At 43.9% G+C, this 20,483-nt stretch overlaps 1 protein-coding gene across 1 annotated transcript in view; it reads left to right on the top strand.

Moving 5' to 3' along the window:
- LOC122813330 overlaps positions 1-20,483 on the top strand; it is a 1,602,747-nt gene that overhangs the window by 784,657 nt on the left and 797,607 nt on the right. The window contains exon 5 of the mRNA XM_044085591.1: positions 6,506-6,621. Within this exon, the coding sequence (XP_043941526.1) occupies positions 6,506-6,621 (116 nt within the window). The remainder of the gene's footprint in view (positions 1-6,505; positions 6,622-20,483) is intronic.

Here is a 20,483-nt window from a genome sequence, read left to right as displayed (position 1 = left end):
TTTTCTATAATGGGTCTAATGAGGGATGAGTACAGTGGGACAATGACCTCCTTTTTTCTGGATGAAAAGCCCTTAGTGATGAGGTGTGCCACATAGAAGGATTTCCTGACTGTTCTGGCAATGTGGTTATCGAAGGTGAGACCACTACCTGTGTCCCTAAGTCTCTTATCACACTTTTGGTGTTTAGTGTACTGCCACCTGTGTGGTAATTCACAGGTAGCGGTACTGGTTTTTCCCAAAGGGGATGACTATACATTTCCTGGCATTGCGTTTCAGCCCATGGCTCTGGCACCATGCATCTGTTTCTGTAAGGCCCTTTTGTAGAATATCCACATCATTTGAGATTCGGTAATGGCTCCAAGTTTGCAGTCATCTGCGAACTTTGTTAGCCAGAGTCCCTTAGTGTTGGCCTGTACTTCAGAGAAGCAGATGCCAAAATAGAGCGGTCCCAACACTGAACCCTGAGGTACTCCACTTGTCTGGAGCTGAATTTGGAGTCTGCTAATTTTACAGTGTGGGTTCTGTCAGTAAGCCAATTGGCACCCCATCGAGTGATGTAGGGATTAATGTCCAGTTTAGTAAGTTTATCTATGATTCCAGAGTGGGGGATGGTGTCGAAGGCCTTGGCGAGGACCATATAGGCTGTGTGGACCACCTTATGCTTGTCCATGGCTCTGGAGACTGATTTGAAGAAGTCATCCAGGTTCAGAAGACAAGATCGGCCCTTCATGAACCCAAACTGCATGGTGTCAAGTGTTTGAAAGTTGCCAATGTCTTTGTTTATAAGTTCCATGATAATGTGTTCAATGGCCTTGCAGATCAGGCTCATCAGACTGATGGGGCAGTAGTTCCCGGGATTCAAGGTGGATCCCCCCATGTGGAGTGGGATAATTGTAGCTGTGCGCCACTCAGTGGGCATGAAGCCTGAGGTGAGGCTATGATTAAACATGACACTTAGGTGAGGTGCCAGTTCATTTTGTAGTTCTTGTAGTACACAGCCTGGGATGTCGTCTGGTCCCATGGATGCTGTATTCTTAGCTTTGGAGAGTGCATTTTATACCTGTGTGGCCGTGATTACCAAAATTTGACAATCTTTCGATATTGAGATGGGCCTTTTAGGGGGGCGAGAGGGGTGTGAAGTTTGCACTGAATCGATCTGCCATGATATTGGCAATATCCTTGGGATCAGTATATTTAATGCCATTCTGTTGTAGCTCAGAGCAGATCTGAGCATTGCCATTTAGATTCTTGACATAGCTATAGAATGCCTTGTAGTTGTCTTTGGAATCTTTGGCAATTTTATTTTCGTAACTAAGTTTGGAGGATTTTATGAGGGATCTCAGCTTCTTACTGAGGCTGGTAAAGTAGATTTTTGCATCCTGGGATTTTCCTCTTTTCTGCAACAGTTTCTTCCTTTTGGTGTAAAGTTTGTTTATGGCAAGGGACCACCAGATTGGCCTCCTTTTTTTGGAGGAGAGCGTCTTGGTTCTTTTGGGGATGGCACAATTCATGCATGAGTGGATGTGCTCGTACAGTGCCTTAGTGTAGGATTCAGCAGTCGAACTTTCAGTTCCCATCTGCATGGGTGTCTTGAAGTTTGTCACTTCTGACTTGAGTAGCATGAAATTGGCTTTGGAGAATTTTTTTATGGAGGTTTCCTTACTGGAGAGTGGGATCTGGATGTCAAAGGTGATTAGCTTGCGGTCAGACCTGACCAACGAGGGGGTGACCATAAGTGTGGAGCATTGATTTCCCATGTTGGTAATGATCAGGTCTAGGATATTGGAGCCCTTGGTGGGACTAAGGATTAATTGATCCAGGATGTTGGAATTTATGAATTCCAAGAACTTTTGGGCAAAGGTGCTGGTACACAAGTAGTTTTCCCAGTTAATGGCAGGGTAGTTGAAATCACCCAATATTAGGGTGTTTGGTTGTATCTTAATATTTTCCAGTATGTTTAGAAAGGTGTAGTGAGAATCTTGGGGCATGGTGGGGGATCTGTAGCAAGCTACAATTTAGATTGCAGTCTTACCTAGTATTAGTTGCACCTGGAGAATTTCAGACGGATTGTGTTGGGCAACTAGCCTGATGTTGTGAATATCCTAGGTGAATATGGACACTCCTCCACCTTTAGTGTTTCGGTCCTGGATTGGTGGCCGAAAAGTGTGGTAAGAGTTGTGGCCTGGTATTGCAGGGGTGCTCTCTGGAGCCTTGAACCAGGTCTCAGTTACTGCACAGATATCGATGTTCTCCATTTTTAGGAGTGCCTCGAGAGAGAGTGCATTTTGAAGTTTAGACTTCTAGGATTGAATAGCATTACCTTCAGATTTTGCATGCTTGTACCTGTTATGGTGGTGGTTTTGTCCTTTGAACTTTGCCTAAAAAAAGGCACTATAGTGGTGGCAAGAGCATTAGCCAGTAACCTGAATCCCAGGGGCGACAGGTGCAGACCATCTCTGGCAAAGCATCGTGGTCTTTCAGTCATGTCGTCCCAGGCAGACAGAAACTAGATCCCCTTTGAATGACACCAGAAGCTTAGCCAATTGTTGAAGTCAATCATTTTGTCCTTATACTGTGGTATCATTCTGCAGTCAATACTTCCATTCCTGGAAAAAGACAATTGGATGTGCTTTATAGACCTTAAGGATGTGTACTACCACATTCGAATGGAAAGGCGATCCAGAAGGTTCTTGTGCTCCTGGCTAGTAGACAGGCACTCCGAGTGCTGCCCTTTGGTTTCACTACAGCCCCCAGAGTGTTCGCCAAGTGCATGGCAGTGGTCGCAGCTCACTTGAGATGCACAGGATTCCGGGTGTTTCCATATCTGGATGACTGACTCATAACCACCACAAACAGGCATCTCCTGCTACAAGCCAGGGAATATACACTTCAGCTTTGCTCCTCTCTAGGCATTACCATAAATTGCTACACATCTGCTCTAGAGCAATCTCAAAATTTAAATTTTATGGGAGCAGAGATAGATACAACCACACTGATAGCTAGACTCCCTCACGATAGAGTACACAATCATCACTTACATGTGAAAATACTAATCAAGAAATCTTGAGCCAGTGCAAAACAAGTGCTACAAGTTCTGGAGAAATTGGTAGCATCTCTCGTACTTATTCATCTAGCTCGTCTACATACCAGTGTTGCACAAGATCCTTATTACCAAATCTTGCAAAAAGGATCTAGAGTGGTGGATTCACTCTTTCTCAGTTTCTGAAGACCGTCCCTTCATCCTTCCTCTGCCCCAAGCCACAGTGACTACATATGCTTCCCAGATGGGGGGGGGGGGGGGGCATTATCTGGGAAAGACAGTCCGGGGCACCTGGCAGGAACATGACACTCACCTGCACATAAACATCCTAGAGATGAGGGCAGTGCTGTTGGCGTTGCAAGCATTTCAAAACATTCTCCCTCTAGGAGTAATAGCAGTTCAATCAAACAATATGTCAGTAGTCTGGTATATCAGCAAACAAGGAGGAACCAGATCTTATCCCCTTTGTCGAGAAGCTCTAAGGGTTTGGCAAAAGGCGGCAGTATCCTCCAACCATTTTCTGATTGCAGCGCACATCCCGGGGAGATGTGATTGCAGACATTTTGAGCAGGGCCATATTATGACCTCACAATTGTTCCCTCAATCACAATGTAATGGAAAAGATTTTACAAAAATGGGGCCAGCCTTGCTGCAATCTTTTTGCTTCACCTGCCAATACCAAATGCAGCAACTATTTTGCCCTGATCCCTCCTATGGGAGAGTCACCGTTGGGTGCACGTGTTCAAGATTGGCCTCCGGGACTTCTGTATGGTTTCCCTCCAATTTTTCTGATTCCCAAGTTTTTGCAGAAAGACAGTCTGTTGGAGACCACAGTAATCCTGGTTGCTCCCTATTAGCCTCATCAGATCTAGTTTCCCTTCCTACAGCCTCATCTTCTGGACGAACCATGGATTTTGGACTCCGGATCTGCTGACACATCCATTGGGATTGGGGCATCCCAGCCTTTGAAACCTCAAACTGACAGCTTGGCCGCTCTAGTTCCCTTGATTGCCAGGTTTCCTCTTCTTTCTTCACCGGTAAAACATATCTTGTTGTTTTCCTATAAGAACTCTGTACAAAAATTATACAAGAGTAAATGGAATAGGTTTGTAATATTGGCAAGTGACAACCAAATAGACCCCTTTTCTGCCCCTGTACAGTCTAACCTGGAATTTGTAACAAAACTCTTTCATGAAGGTGTAGCAGCTTCTGCTATTACAGTTCAACTAGCAGCAATCTCAGACTACCATGTGGGAGAAAATGGCTGGAGTATCATGTCACACAGACTCTGTAAAGCCATTTTGAAAGGAGCTATGATGATTAGACCCCCTTACAAGAATCCAACTCCTCCATGAGGTCTGAATTTCATTTTAACAAACATCACTTGTTCCCCCTTTGAACCTTCAGCCACATGTGATCTAAAGTTTTTGCCTTGGAAAACATTGTGGTTAGTGGCTATCACCTCAGCCAGAAGAAATCCAAGCTTTGTCCACAAAGCTCCCTTACCTGCTTTTCTATAAAGACAGAGTTTCTTTATGCACTAACCCCTCATTTCTTCCAAAGATTTTGTGAGAATGTAACCTAAATCAATCTATTGATCTTCCAGTGTTCTTCCCCAACTACCAGAACAAAGGCGAGTACTCGTTGCATCTTCTAGACATACATAGACAACTACACTTTTACTTGTACAGAACTTCGAGTTTAAAAAATCAGACCAACTTTTCGTGTCCTACTCCGAGACAAGAAAAGGTCAGCCATTGTCAAAGATTACCTTATCTAGATGGCTCACTCTTTGTATATCCCACATATACACATCTAAAAACAGGTCTCTTCCCTTTCCTGTTAAAACACACTCCACCAGATCGGTAGCTACATCTGCAGCCTATCAAGCAAGATTACCCTGGGAAGATATATGCCCTGCAGCCACCTGGGCAAAACCGCATACCTTTATTACTCATGGCAGAGTGGATTTGGCCTCCAGGAGTAGAGCTTCCTTTGGTTCTGAGGAATATTCTCCCATGAGCCCCCCCAGGAATTAAGTTGCTTGGGACGCAGTCCCATCAGTGACAATAAAGGCGAGATTAACAACACATAAAGAAGTTATGTATTTATCATAACGTTCCATGTGTGTTGTCCATCTCGACCTTTATTCTCACAACCCACCCTCCATAACCCCCTTCCAGATCTCCAGGAAGACTGAGTGGACATTGAATCTACATAGCCTCAGAGATGCTAGCCTTAACCTTCTATAACAGTTACTGCTGTATGTCCTTTTCTGATATTACACATTTATTGCTATCCTTACAATTTCTGGACGGGCAAACAAGATCTGAGAAAGTTAGGGAACTGCATTATGGGTAGGGAAGGAGGCCCACGAGCTTTGCTGAAGTCCTCAAGCTTTTGTAATGGCCGAGACAGATCTGACACATCGGATCCAAAGGAGACTATTGCCCAAGCCTGAAATAATTTGTGTGTATTATATGCAGTTGGCACATTCTCTGTCCTTCATTGGTACTTTGGGCTTACAGACAGGGAAATTGCTGCCACATGTAGGCATTTCATATTTGGCCGCAGTACTGCAGCTTTCAGTTGCGCTGACTTTTATCACAAGGTATGTTCTGTATTTGTATCTACAGGAAGCACCACTGGTACTGTGGAACCTAGAGACTGGGCAACAACAGCAGGCTGAGACCAGTCCCCTGTTGGGATCTGACAATGACATGAATGTGCTCATTGAATCATAGTCCCAGGACATATTGATACTGTCAGTCTTATTCCTACCTAGGCATGCAACCACTGGGCATGGTAATAGTGTAGCCTCCTCCACACATGGCCAATGAACTGCACATTGTAGCATATCGACCACCTATTTCGGGCGTGGGGAAGTTTCTCCATTTACAGATGTCACAGCCACCACTAGTGGTAGCTCAACAGGGGTGGAAAAGCACACTATTTCCGACATTCAGATACCCACTGTAAGGCAGGCTAATAGTGCAGCATGGCATCATCAGTCATCTTAGCTGGCCTCTGACATATATACACCTCTAAGCCTCAACCAGCAGATTTGCAGGGCTGTAATTTGGGCGCAATCCTCTGCTATACATTTGGAAATGTAAATAGTTCGTATTGTGCATAGCCTTTCCGAGTGAAAGTCTAGCTTAAATCAAAGTGTTGATTTTCTAACAGGGTAGTTAAGAAGTGGAATAACTCCCCACCAGTACTTAAAGTATGCACTTACTTTAGGCCTTTTTGAGATCATGTTTGATAAATAAATGGAAGACCATAACCATCATTTGAGTTCTTATGGCATACAGAGGAATCGTAAGTTTTTTGTGTAATGAATGTTAATATATAAATAGATGAACTATTTTCAGTGAGTCAAACAAATCAATTAAAATATTGTAATTCATTTACCATCGTACACCTGCCGTTTAAAAAAGGAAACCTGTTTTTCTTTTCTGGTAGAGAATGTTTGGGCTGCAGCAGATGCCAAACTTTCAGCTGCACAGAAGTCTAAAAAATTACTCGCCTCCCCAAGATGTAGAAGTGCCAGTTCCAGAAGAACCAAATGGATCACAGAGGTATTTTTGACAGCATTGTGATGTATTTATACTACCCTGTATAGAAACCTGGGAAACATGAGTTGTCAAAGCATATTTTTGCAGAAATACTACCCTGTACAGAATCTGGGAAATATGAGTTGCCAAAGCACATGTGTTTTGTATTTGTAAGTGTTAAGTCCTACCTTCTAAATTTGGTGGGTTGGATCCAACTTCTCAAAGTGCTGGTGACTTTGATGTTATTATTTATAGTAAGGGTGTGGGGATGCAAAAAGCTTTACTCCCTTAGTAAAAAGGGATTGAAAATGAATTGCGGGTGCTGTTCAGAGCTCAGGTGTTAAATTTAACGTAATCATGGTTCAGAAACAAATAATGTAGCCAAAGAAATTCAGAAAACAAGCAAGTACTATGGTAGTTATGCTGTGTGTGTGTGTGTGTGTGTGTGTGTGTGTGTGTGTGTGTGTGTGTGTGTGTGTGTGTGTGTATATATATATATATATATATATATATATATATATATATATATATATATATATATGGTTCCACTTCATATCATCGAATTATCATTTCATCGAATTTCAAATCATCGAGACCAAATCGTCGAAAACTCATTTCATCGAAAACTCATATCATCGAATCTCAAATCATTGAAAACTATAAAGCAGCTATAAATAACATCCCAGACACTGTTTACTATGTTTATGCAGGGGGGCAAGCCCCCCTGAACCACCCATGTGGGGGGCTCTGCCCCCCACACCCCCCGTAAATAAATATACTAACTCCAAGGTCGCACTACAGTGGGGGAAAAAGGTAATTTCCTAACCCCACTGTAGTGCGACCTTGGAGTTGGCATATTTAATTATGGGGGGTGTGTGGGGTGGAGCCCCCCACATGGGGAGTACAGGAGGGCTTGCCCCCCTGCATAAATGTAGTAAAAACTTTGTGGAATGTTGTTTGTAGTTGCTTTATAATTTTCAATGATTTGAGATTTGATGATATGAGTTTTCGACGATTTGGTCTCGATGATTTGAAATTCGATGAAATGATAATTCGATGATATGAAGTGGAACCATATATGTATATATATGTGTGTGTATGTATATATATATATATATATATATATATATATATATATATATACACCACAACTCATAAGTGGTGCACGTACCTACTACTGTGAAAGGATTCAAAGTGCAACACCAACAATAAAAAGATTTTTCCAGTACTAGTATAAATATCTCTAAAGTCTGTTGTAATGCAGCATAATGCAAAGAAAGTCCATTGCCGTTATAAATAATCTCAAAATGCTAACTGTTAGCAAACAGAAAATCTATATGAAAAAATATAGCCAATAACTTCCTTTTAAACTTCCCAATAAATGCACAGTACACAGTTTTCAGCATAAAATAATGTATCCATAAGCTTCAAACAGTCTTCAGAGAACTTACTGCTTTCATCATAGAATAATGCATCCAGACACTTCCTTTTAAATCCCAGTAAATGTACAGTCTTCAGAGTACTTGCTGTTTTCAAACAGTTACTTCAGCTTGAAATAATGTATCCAGAAGCCTCCTTTTAAACTTCCCAGTTTTAATCTCACCAGTGCACAAAATACATTATACACTATGTGATATGAAACCAGTAGCACAGTAATACATTTTGAGTACTTTTTGCTGCAAGCAATCAGTATGACTGAAAGCTTGGATTTTTTATTATAAGATTGCTGAAGATAAAATGATATGACATTTTGTTACAGACTGTTCTATGAAGGTTAGATCTAATTTTAGCATATTAAATTGCTAAAAGCCTATCAGCTAACATTGCACCCAGAGGTTTATGGGTGTATGTTGAACCTAGGGTAGGTACAGATGATGAACAATTAATTTCTAAATGTCGGAAAGTGCAATCTGTAGCTTCCAAGATGTTTCTGGAATTATTGGTTAAATTTTATGACAGACAGCTGTTAACATTAACAGAAAAACGTTCTACTAGCTATGAAAACATACAAAAATATGTGCATAATAGTGATTTTCAGAAATGACATGAAAGGTTCACTAAGGAAATGAATGATTTTGAGACAGAACTACATAGTTGAAAGTTAAAGAAATATAATCGTGACCCCACTGATTACAGAAATAATGCCATGCATGCTTGGAAGGCCAAGAAGTGTGTTATCTGATTTTCTGAGCAACAGAAGAAAGAAAATATACCTAAATTGAAAGAGAGTCCATTCCATATTAGGAAAGGCTCCGAACAACACCAACGCTGAATCCAGTGCATCTGATTTTTCTTCCTTTTCCAACATGATACAGAGGGTGAGATAATGGACAATTATGAAGAAGTATCACCAGTGTATAAATGATCAAGAACCACTTTAGAAATGGAAGTAGAAAACATAACAGAAGAAAGCTTTGAAGTGATATTCAGAGGCAACTGAAGAAACAATAATGACAATCTGAAGTAGTTAACTTCATTTGTCAGCAACCTTTGGGATTTGGATCCAACCTCGGATCCGAGCCGGCAATCTTTCATAGCTTAGATCTGAGCTCCTAGCTCCTCCCCTTCACCCATAATCCCCTGCCATCCCTGACTGACCTCAGATCTAGTTTGCCGCGCTTCTTGTCAGCAGCTAGGTTTTTGAGCTCCTGGTTTCGTAGGGTCTTGTGAGAGTTTTTAAATTTTTTTATTATCCCCTTAAGTGTACGATGGATTCGGCGCCGACCCTGATCTATCCATCGGATCCGAGCGAGGGTTTGCTCTCGGATCCCAGAGAGAGCGGCTCTCCCTCGGCTTTCGATGTGCTGGAGAGGGCACTGTTGAGTGCTTCCAGGCCCCCAGTCCTTGCTTCGGCTCCGCCCTGCACTCCCTCTCTGTTGGGTCCGGCTTCTATCACCCGGCCCCAAGGATAGCCTGCTTCGATGTCCCAGGTCGTTCCCTTGGAACAGGACATGGCTGGTGAGATGTCCTCGGACAGCCCCCCCCAAGGACATCCCTCACAAGCGAAAGTGCAAGAGGAGGCACGTTTACTCCCCCCCGAGTCCTTGACTGATGACACGGATTTGGATGAAGGGGAAGGCTCCCCTAGGTCATCCCCCGAGGATGTCTCCTTCGGAGACATCATGGAAATGCTCAGGATAAGAGGGAGGTGGTCTGCCCCCAAGGCTTCCTCGGATGAATCCGTGTTCCTGGAGGCATTCGAAGCAGGCCCATCTACCTCTTGTGTGGCCCCTCCGCTTGACCCCTTAGTGGACCTTATTACCACTAGGGCGTGGAAGGAGCCGGACACTGTGTAGCCAGTCCCCAAATGCCCAGACAAGATCCTTAGTCCGCCCTCCGAGAGGTCCCATTGGAGCAAGGCCCCCCCCCCCCTGTAGATGCCATGTTGGTGGCAGTGGCCACCAAGAGGGAATTAGCTCAGGAGAGTCCCTCGGTCCATCCACCGAGCATGGAGTCCCATTTGATGGACCATTTAGGGAAGAGGGCTTTTAGTTCAGCGACCTTCTCGGTGAGGTCTCTGAACTACATGGCACATGTTATTCGACTGCAGCGGGACCTTATCAAAGAGTACGCTGCGTCGCCCCCTAAGTCCATGTCAGTGGAGGACAAACGGTTGTACTCCACTCGGATGGCCACTCTCAGGTCCATATCTAACACCTCTTTGCGGCTGTTGTCCCACGCTACAGAGGGAGCCGCTAGAGCCAGCGGAACAGGCCTCGTCATGCGGCATCAGGCCTGGCTCCGGCATTGCGATTTTGCGTAACCCTTCAAGGCGTCATTTGCGAATGCCTCTTTCGATGGTTCTGCCCTGTTTGGCAAGACCTTTCGCGAGACTTTGGTCCAGAGCGAAAAGGACGGGAAGACGTTGTCTGCCATCGGAGTCCGCTTCTCTGCTCCCCAGAGGTCCTTCTCCAAGAACCAAAAGGGACAGAAGAAGATGTGGTTCCGGAAGTCGCAACAATCCCAGTCCGCTCCGGATCCCCAGTCCTTCAGTGGCGGAAGAGGACAGGGTGTACGCCACCCTAGAGGCAGAGGGGGCCCGAGGAATGGTGGGTCCAGAGAAGCTTTCTCTGACCGGCCCACCCAGCGACCCTGAGGGGTTGCCCGACTGCTCCTCTCTGGAGGCAGTCGGGGGACGTTTTTTGAGGCATCTGGCAGCTTGGGAGTCCATCACAACAGACCGCTGGGTGCTTCGCATCATATCCAGAGGATACCAAATTCCCTTTTCTCACATCCCTCACAAAACCAAACGCCTCCCCGACGTCCCACCCGATCAGAGGGAGGCTGCAGCTGCGGAAATTCAGCAGCTTTTAGGAAAAAGAGCCATCCAACACGTCCCCCCAGACCAGTTCGGATCGGGTTACTACTCCAGGTTCTTTTTGGTGCCAAAAAAGATGAGGGACCTAAGGCCATTCCTCGATTTCTCCCTCCTGAACCTGTCAGTAACCAAAGAAAAGTTCCGGATGGTCACCCTTCAATCCATTCTCCCCCTGTTGCGGGAGAGCGACTGGATGTGCTCGATAGACCTCAAGGATGCGTATTACCACATTTTGATGGACAAGCGATCCAGGAGGTTTCTCCGCTTCCGGCTAGGAGCCAGTCATTATCAGTTCAGGGTCCTTCCCTTCTGTCTCACCTCAGCCCCCAGGGTGTTCACCAAGGTATTAGCAGTGATAGCGGCCCACCTGAGGCTCCAGGGAATGCAGGTGTTTCCATACCTAGACGACTGGCTCCTGACTGCCCCAACAAGGCATCTACTCTGCTCAGCCAGGAATTACTTTCTCCACCTTGCTCCCCGGCTGGGGATCACCGTCAACACGGACAAATCCTTTCTCAACCCGACTCAGGTGATAGATTTTATCGGGGCCAGATTAGACACCAACAACTTACTAGCCTTCTTAACCACCGAACGACTTCACACCCTGAGGCTACATGTGCGGGCCATTTTACTATCATCGGCTCCCCTGGCTGCATTGGTCCTGAGGGCGCTGGGCTCCATGGCGGCCGCAATTACCCTGCTCCCCATGGCTCGCCTGAACATGAGGGTTTTGCAGTGGACTCTCCAAGTCCAATGGTCCTTCCGTCGATACCCTCTCAGTCACCCCATTCCCCTCAGCAAGGCTTGCAAAAGGGCTCTCGCATGGTGGTTACAATCACCGGACCTCCAAGCGGGACGCCCTTTCTCCATGGCCCCTCCACTAGCCACGGTGGTGGGGGGGGGCATTATGCGGGCAGGACGGTCCAAGGCACGTGGAACGATACAGAGACCTCATTGCATATAAATGTTCTAGAGATGAGGGCAGTGCTGTTGTCGTTGCAAGCACTTCAGAGCCTTCTTCCTACAGGAACAGTTGCAGTTCAGTCAGACAACATGTCGGTGGTCTGGTACATCAACAAACGGGGGAACCAGGTCCTACCCACTCTGTCGAGAAGCTATGAGAGTGTGGGAATGGGCGATCTCCACCAACCGCTTTCTTATTGCAACGCACATTCCGGGACGGTCCAACATCCTGGCGGACAAACTCAGTCGCACCATACTGTCTCCTTACGAGTGGTCTCTCAATCCCCAGGTAGCGAAGTGGATATGTGCCGTATGGGGACAACCCTGTTGTGATCTCTTCACCTCTCCTTCAAACATGAAATGCAACAGCTACTTCGCTCTAATTCCCCCCGCCGGGGAATTCCCGAGAGACGCTCTGGTGCATGCTTGGCCTCCCGGTCTACTCTATGCTTTCCCTCCTCTACCTCTGATGCTGAAGCTTCTACAGAAAGCCAGTCAGTTGGGGAGCAAAATGATCCTCATTGCCCCATTCTGGCCTCGTCAAGCTTGGTTCCCTTACCTCTGGTCTCATCTGGTGAATCCGCCTTGGATTCTAGATCCCCTCCCGGATCTGATTTCCCATCCCCTAGGTCTCCCAGTCCCGAACCTGGACAGTCTCAAGCTTACGGCTTGGTTGCTCCAGTTCCACTCGTAGCTAGGACTCCCGGTATCTCCTCCCCAGTTAAAGCTATCCTAGTAACAGCACACAAGCCGTCTACTAGGAAAGTCTATAGGAGTAAATGGAAACGTTTCGCTATTTGGGCGGAGCGTCAGAACCTAGACCCTTTCACAGCCCCGTTGCCCGCCTTCTTGGATTTCCTTTCAGGGCTTTTTCATCAGGGGGCTAGCTGTTCCACAGTCAAAGTTCAACTAGCAGCTATCTCTCATTACCACGTGGGACATGAGCTGGGTCCATTGATCACCACGAAGTTATGTAAGACCTTTCTGAAGGGCACCTTCCTACTCAGACCTCCAATAAAGGAAGTAGTGCCACCCTGGGATTTGACTTTAGTACTTCAGGCCTTGACAGCTCCCCCCTTTGAACCTGCAGCTTCAGCTGATCTCAAACATTTGTCATGGAAAACAGCCTTTCTCGTCGCTATTACTTCAGCTAGGAGGGTTTCTGAACTTCAAGCCCTATGTGTAAAACCTCCTTACTTGACCTTCCACAAGGATAGGGTTTACCTCAGGACCAGTCCCTCATTCCTTCCTAAGATTGCTTCCAAGGCAAATATTAACCAATCCATTAATCTGCCAGTTTTCTTTCCTGAATACCAGAACAAAGGAGAACACAAACTACATTCTTTAGATGTGCATAGACAGCTGCGTTTTTACATTCATAGAACAGCTGGTCAGAGACAATCCGACCAGTTGTTCGTCTCCTTTGCCAAATTTAATTTAGGTAAATCTGTGTCGAAGGTCACCTTGTCAAGGTGGATTTCACAATGCATCCTTTTGGCTTATGAAAGTTCTGGCAGGCCCGCACCTCAGGGAGTCCGTGCCCACTCTACTCGGTCCATGTCTACTTCTGCTGCCTTTCGGTCTAGAGTACGCCTGGATGATATTTGCTCAGCAGCCACTTGGGCTTCACCTCATACCTTCATCAACCATTATAAATTGGATATTATTTCTAGAGGGAGAGCATCCTTTGGCTCTGCAGTGCTCCGGAACATCCTTCCATGAAAGCCGCCCAAGGTATAGGTAGCTGGGGACTCTGTCCCAAAGGTTGCTGACAAATGAAGTTAACTACTTCAGATTAAGAAGTTATGTACTCACCATAACGTTCCATCTGAGTAGGTAGACTTCATTTGTCTGCAACCGTCCCACCCTCCTTCCCCCTGACCTTCGGATGTTATTTTGCCAGAAGTTTTTACTCTGCCCTTTAAGGAAGGTAGTTAGTTTCCTTTTTCAACCTTATTGGTTATGGGCAAACTTGATCTGAGGTCAGTCAGGGATGGCAGGGGATTATGGGTGAAGGGGAGGAGCTAGGAGCTCGGATCTAAGCTATGAAAGATTGCCGGCTCGGATCCGAGGTCAGATCCGAATCCCAAAGGTTGCAGACAAATGAAGTCTACCTACTCAGATGGAACATTATGGTGAGTACATAACTTCTTATGTCTGAAGACCAATTAGTTGTTAATTTAACATCCACCATTTTACCCAAACATGAAGAAGAAAAGGTAAATAAAGGCTTAGGTTTTGTTCCTGTATTTTTTGTCTCTCAGCATTCTGTTGTGATGGGTTTGAAAAGGTTTTGTCGTAATCTAAATCATAAGTTTTTTTTTTTTTTTTTAACAGTTAAAGGGATGCCTACAGTGAAATATTTAAGTTCAGAGAGTGTTAATTTCGGCCTATGTATCATCCGTCAGTTCGTATGTTTGAACAGTGTGTGATGCGAGAACTACATTTTTAAAAATTACTCTTATAATTAAAGTAAACTACAGAAGGTTGCTCTGAATAATTTGAAAAAAATGCAAATGTGGTAGTAGGAGAAGCAGATAAGGGGTGCAATTTTTCTTTGGGATTCTAATGATTATGACAAGGAGGTGTTGAAGACAATTGAATGATGTGTATTATTATGTCACATTATATTTTAACCCCTTATCTATATTTAAAACTATTATAGATACATTTCTTAGTGGTAAAAATGAGGGTGGTGGTAGTCATAATCTGGTCCAACAACTGACACATGACAATACTAGATCTCCTTATTTTTATATCTTGCCAATGATTCGTAAAAATATTAACAACCCTCCTGGCAGAGTTATTGTATCTAGATAGGGGTCTATAACAGAACCTCTTTCTGTATATTTGGAGTTTAAATTAAAGTCTGTTGAATTTTGTGCCAGCCCATATCAGATACAACACAGTTTTTGGAATTGATGGAGGATGTACAGGCTCCTGTAAATTTGTTTATTTGTACTTTAGATGTTCAGTTCCTGTCTGTTGAATTTTGTGCCAGCCCATATCAGAGATGCAATACAGTTTTTGGAATTGATGGAGGATGTACAGGCTCCTGTAAATTTGTTTATTTGTACTTTAGATGTTCAGTTCCTGTATACTAGCATGCCACATGATGGTGGTTTATGTGCTGTGAAATTTTGGCTTGAGTTTTCTAAAGAGTTTATGGATGGTGAGAATGAGGTTTGTTAAAATTACTGAAATTGGTTCTTGAACATAATGCATTCTGCTCTGAGAAAAACTGGTATCTCCTGATTAAATGGACTGCTATGTTTGCCCCCCATTTATGTGGATTTATTTTTGTTTTTTTTTTTATATTAGAGTATAAGGTGATCTGTGCTGACAATAATCCTTTTAAAAAGTGGCTAAATATGTGGAAACGTTATCTGGATAACTGTTGGTGTGTGTCCACAGATTCTTTAGATTCTTGGCAACAGTATCTACAATATTTAAATGGCTGTTAAGTATCATACTAAGTTTGTTGGCAGGATACGGATGTTTAACATCCATTTTTTTTTTTTATAAGTCAGTGTAACTAAAATGATTGATGGCACAATGGTCACTAGTTTATACCGCAAACCTTTTACAAAAAATTCAATATTGGAAGCTGACAGTTGACATCCTAGCCATGTGGTTAGCAAAATACCGAAATCTCAGTCTATCCCTGCACCAGAAAGCCTCGCTGGATATTACAAAAGATACATGGATGCAGAGGATAATTTCCAGTGGTTATATAATACCCTTTTTTCCTACTCCTTCCTTCAACAGTCAACAAGATTCCTGATGCTCCACCCAGTCGGAGGAAAGCAGCAGCTCCTGTAAAAAAAAAAAAAAAAGCTGCTAGAAAAAAATCATCCATGAGGTACCCTCAGACCAGAAAGAACACGGAACTTACTCGAGATTCTTTTTAGTGCCGACTTCCAAGATAGCTGCATATTGAGTAACAACATAATTCTAGCTCTCTCGGTGTGAAAACAAAAACTCAGCAGAGAAGGCCAATAGACTTCTGCTTATGGGTAAATTTCAGTCACTGGCTAGTAAGTGTACTGCCTGGATGCCAGGAAGATAGAAATACAGAGGACCTGGAAAAAATCAGCTACAAAAAGTGAAGAAGAAACACTGACTGTGGAAAGTTCTGCAGCTATTCAGCAAAAAGCAAAGCAACCTCCAGACATGAATTCCAGTAACCTATTAGAATGATACCACAGTACAAGGACAAAATGATTGACCTCAACAATTGGCTAAGCTTCTGGTGTCATTCTAAGGGGACGACATGATCGACAGACCATGATGCTTTGCCAGAGATGGCCTGCACTTGTCGCCCTTCCGGATACTAGCAAAGGCTCTTGACCACCCCTCTTGTGCCTTTTTTAGGCAAGGTTCAAATGACAAATTCACCACCATAACAGGTACAAGCAAGCAAAGTCTGAGGATAATGCTACTCAATGCTAGAAGTCTATACCTCAAAATGCACTCACTCGAGGCACTCCTTAAAATGGAGAACATCGACATCTGTGCAGTGACAGAGACCTGGTTCAAAGCTCTAGAGAGCACCCCTGTATTACCAGGCTATAATTCATACCACACCTTTCGGCCACCTAACCTGGAACGAAGCACTAAAGGTAGAGGCATGTCCATATTCATTAAGGATATCCACTCCTCCAGGCTAGTTGCACAGCATAATGCATTTCAGATTATCCAAGTGCAACTAACTCTGGGCAAGACTGCAATCCAAATTATAGCTTGCTACAGACCTCCCACCATGCCCCAGGATTCCCACTCCTCATTTCTTGATACACTGGAAAGTATTAGGGTACAACCCAACACCCTAATAATGGGTGATTTCAGCTACCCCACCATTAACTGGGAAAACTACTCATGTACCAACTTTTTTGCTCAACTTTTTCTGGAATTCATAAATTCCAACGCCTTGGATCAACTTATTCACACCCCCACCAGGGGCAGCACTATCCTAGACCTGGTCATTACCAACATGGGCCACCAGTGTTCCACACCAGAGGTCAATTCCTCATTGGTCAGATCCGACCACAAGCTAATCACCCTAGACATCCACATCGCGCCCCCACCCCCAATTAGGGAAACCACTGTAAAAAACTTCTCCAAAGCCAACTTCACACTTCTTAAGACAGAAGTGGCAAACTTCATGACACCCTTGCAGACGGACAATAAAGGTACGACTGCTGAATCCTACACAAATGCTCTTTATACGCACTTACACAAGTGCATGGATCATGCTATCCCTAATGGAACCAAGATGCTATCCTCCAAAAAAAGGAAGCCAATCTGGTGGTCCTCTGCCATAAACAAACTCTACAACAGAAGAAAGAAACTGTTGCAAAAAAGAGTAAAATCCCATGACTGGAGGAACTCCCTGGTCAACCTCAGTAAGAAGCTGAGATCCCTCATAAAATCCTCCAAAGCTAGTTACAAAAACAAAATTGCCACTGACTCTAAAGACAGCCACAAAACATTCTATAGCTATGTCAAGAATCTCAGTGGCAACACTCAGATCTGCTGTGAGTTACAGCACAATGGCACTAAATATACAGAACCAACTGATATTGCCAACATCCTGGCAGATAGGTTCAGTGGTAACTTTACCCCCCTCTCACCCCCTAGACCCATCTCTATACCGGAAGAATGCAAAGTTCCTGTAATCACGGTTGCACAGGCAAAAAACACACACTGCAAAGCCAAGAACACAGCATCCATGGGACCTGACAATATCCCAGGTTGCGTTCTACACGAACTACAGAATGAACTGGCACCCTGCCTAAGTACCATGTTCAATCATAGCCTCACCTCAGGCTTTGTGTCCACTGAATGGCGCACAGCGACAGTTATCCCACTCCACAAAGGGGGGAAGCCACGATGGACCCCGGGATCTACCGCCCCATTAGCCTGACAAGCCTGATCTGCAAGGCCATGTAACGTATCATCGTGGAACTCATAAACAAAGACATCGGTAATCTCCAAACTCTGGACCCTACCCAGTTTGGGTTTTGTAAAAGGCAGATCATGTCTCCTAAACCTGATTGACTTCTTTGAAGCAGTCACCAAAGCCATAAATGAGGGTAAGATAGTTCACACAGCTTATCTAGATCTCGCCAAGGCTTTCGACCCCATCCCCCACTCTGGAATTATAGATAAGCTCACTAAACTAGGTATAAATCCCTATGTCACAAGATGGGTTGCCAACTGGCTTACGGACAGAACCCTCACTGTGAAAGTAGCAGACTCCAAATCAGACTTCAGACCAGTGACAAGTGGAGTACCACAGGGTTCAGTTCTGGGTTTTCTCCTGTTTGGTATCTACTTCTCTGAAATACAGGCTGACACAGAAGGTCTTTGGCTAACAAAGTTTGTAGATGACTGCAAACTAGGAGCCATAATCGAAACTCCTAATGATGTGGACATACTACAAAAGGGCCTCACTGAGACAGATGCCTGGTGTCAAAGCCATGACCTGAAGCTCAATGCCAAAAAGTGTATTGTCATCCCCTTTGGTAAAAACTCTGTACCCATGAACTACCACATAAGTGGTAGTCTATTTAACGCCGAAAGTGTGATAAGAGACCTTGGGACACAGGTGGACAGTAATCTCTCCTTTGATAATCAGTTCGCCACAGTGGTCAGGAAATCCTTCTACGTGGCTCACCTCATCACAAAAGGTTTCTCATCCAGAAAAAAAGAGGTCATTGTTCCCCTCTACTCATCACTCATTAGACCCATTATAGAGTACAACGCCCCTTTTGGTATGTACCTCACAAGACATCTACAACAACTGGAAAGGCCGCAGAAATACCCCACAAAGAGGATTACTGGCCTCAAACAGATGCCGTACGCAGACAGTCTCAAAAAACTCCAGCTTTACTTCGTCGCATATCGCCTACTCAGAGGCGATGTCTGCCTAACATACATATGTCAAACCCAGAGCTGTTGGACATGCTGCAGTTAAAGAAATCCCAATCCCTCCAAGCGTACATGCTCTAGGGACCTAAACCTTGTCACCACAATAAACAGAACATGCTGGAGGAATAGATTCCTATCCTAGAGACTTCCCATACTCTGGAACAGACTACCTATCTATGTCAAACAGAGCTCCTCATTAGCACTCTTCAAGAAAAATCTTGATGATTGGATGGGAAATAGGAAATTCACCCCAGGGATCACTTCTGTGGCTCTGCTCGACAGGGGCACAGGAAAATAATTTTCTTGGGTTGCGAAAGCCAGGGTACCTTTTTGGCTAGGCTTATATAGGCCCTAGGACTAATAGCCTAGTATCTACCTATGAACCTATACAAGTCAACTGCACACAGATTTGGTTAAAATAAACAAAGCATTGATGGAGTATATCAAAACAAACAACAAAAGGCTGGAAAAAATGGAGGAAGCTTTAAACAAATATTCAGATGAGGTGATAAAGCTGCAAAAATCAAAGGTCAAAATAAAGAAAAGGCTGGCTAAATATGAGACTGCTCAGAAACAGATGTTTCAAGAAATAATAGAATTAGAGGACAGAGCACTTAGAGAAAACCTGAGATTTTCAGCTGTACCAGAGAAGCTGGAAGGAACAGACTGCATTAATTTTATGAAAACAGTGGTATTCCACAGCAGGAGTTGTTAGTTGAAAGGGCACATCATGTGTATGCTCCAAACCTGTCTATCAGAAAGCAACATAGGCCTTTAATAGTAAAGATGCAATCCTACCAACAGATTTTGGCAAAACTGTGGCAGAAGGACAAAGTACTAAAAGTGGGAGACAGCAGAGTGTTTGTGGAGAATGATTACTCATTGTACACCAGGCAGAAGAGAAGCAAATTTATTCCACTATTCAGGGAATGTCGAGACGCAGGTGTGAGATTCAAACTGCTGTACCCAGCTGTCTTCAAAGTAAAATGAAAGAAGAAATGGCTCACACTTGCAGTGTAATCAATAGGTAGTAATAAGTGGAAAAGTAGTAGAAACAGCCTCAGTTACTCACAGCAGGTAAACGAAAAATTAAAATTTATCAAAGATGTTAGCGCTTTCACGGTATTCACCGCTTCATCAGACATACATTCTCTTGGAAAACGGCATTTAAAACCATTTCAATTAGTGACATCACAAACCAATTAACATATTAAAGACACAGTGTCAAACACATGAAATTAAGAGAGTATTCTTAAAAATAGTAAAATGTTTCATCTCACTTTAGTGCTTCAAAGGTCTCTCTTTCAAAAAGGGTCTTAGGGAGACTTTTGCATTCAGTCCTGGAGGTCTGTCTGCCTGAAGTTTAATTATCCATTTTTGCTCTGCCACCTCTGTTTTATTTATAAAGTCTCCTCCCCTTATACCTTCATCTAAAACTTCCAATACAAAGAAACTAAAGCTATGATTCGAACACTCTTTTAAAATGTGTTGTGCCAAAGCACTAGTTTCTTTAATATTTCGTATATCCCTGTAGTGCTCCAGCATCCTGTCTTTCAGCATACGTTTGGTTTTACCAATGTAGTAGGCATAACTCGTCTTATAGAAGCTGAAATAAACCACATTTTTAGTCCTGTAATCAGCGTAAAAGTTAAAATCAATATTAAAGTGCAGT

This window comes from Protopterus annectens, chromosome 10.part0 (genome assembly GCF_019279795.1).
Source record: "Protopterus annectens isolate FY-2018-M chromosome 10.part0, PAN1.0, whole genome shotgun sequence".
Taxonomy (NCBI): Eukaryota; Metazoa; Chordata; order Ceratodontiformes; family Protopteridae; genus Protopterus; species Protopterus annectens.
Note: the sequence above shows the minus strand (reverse complement) of the source record. Positions and strands in the feature narration are given on the sequence as shown.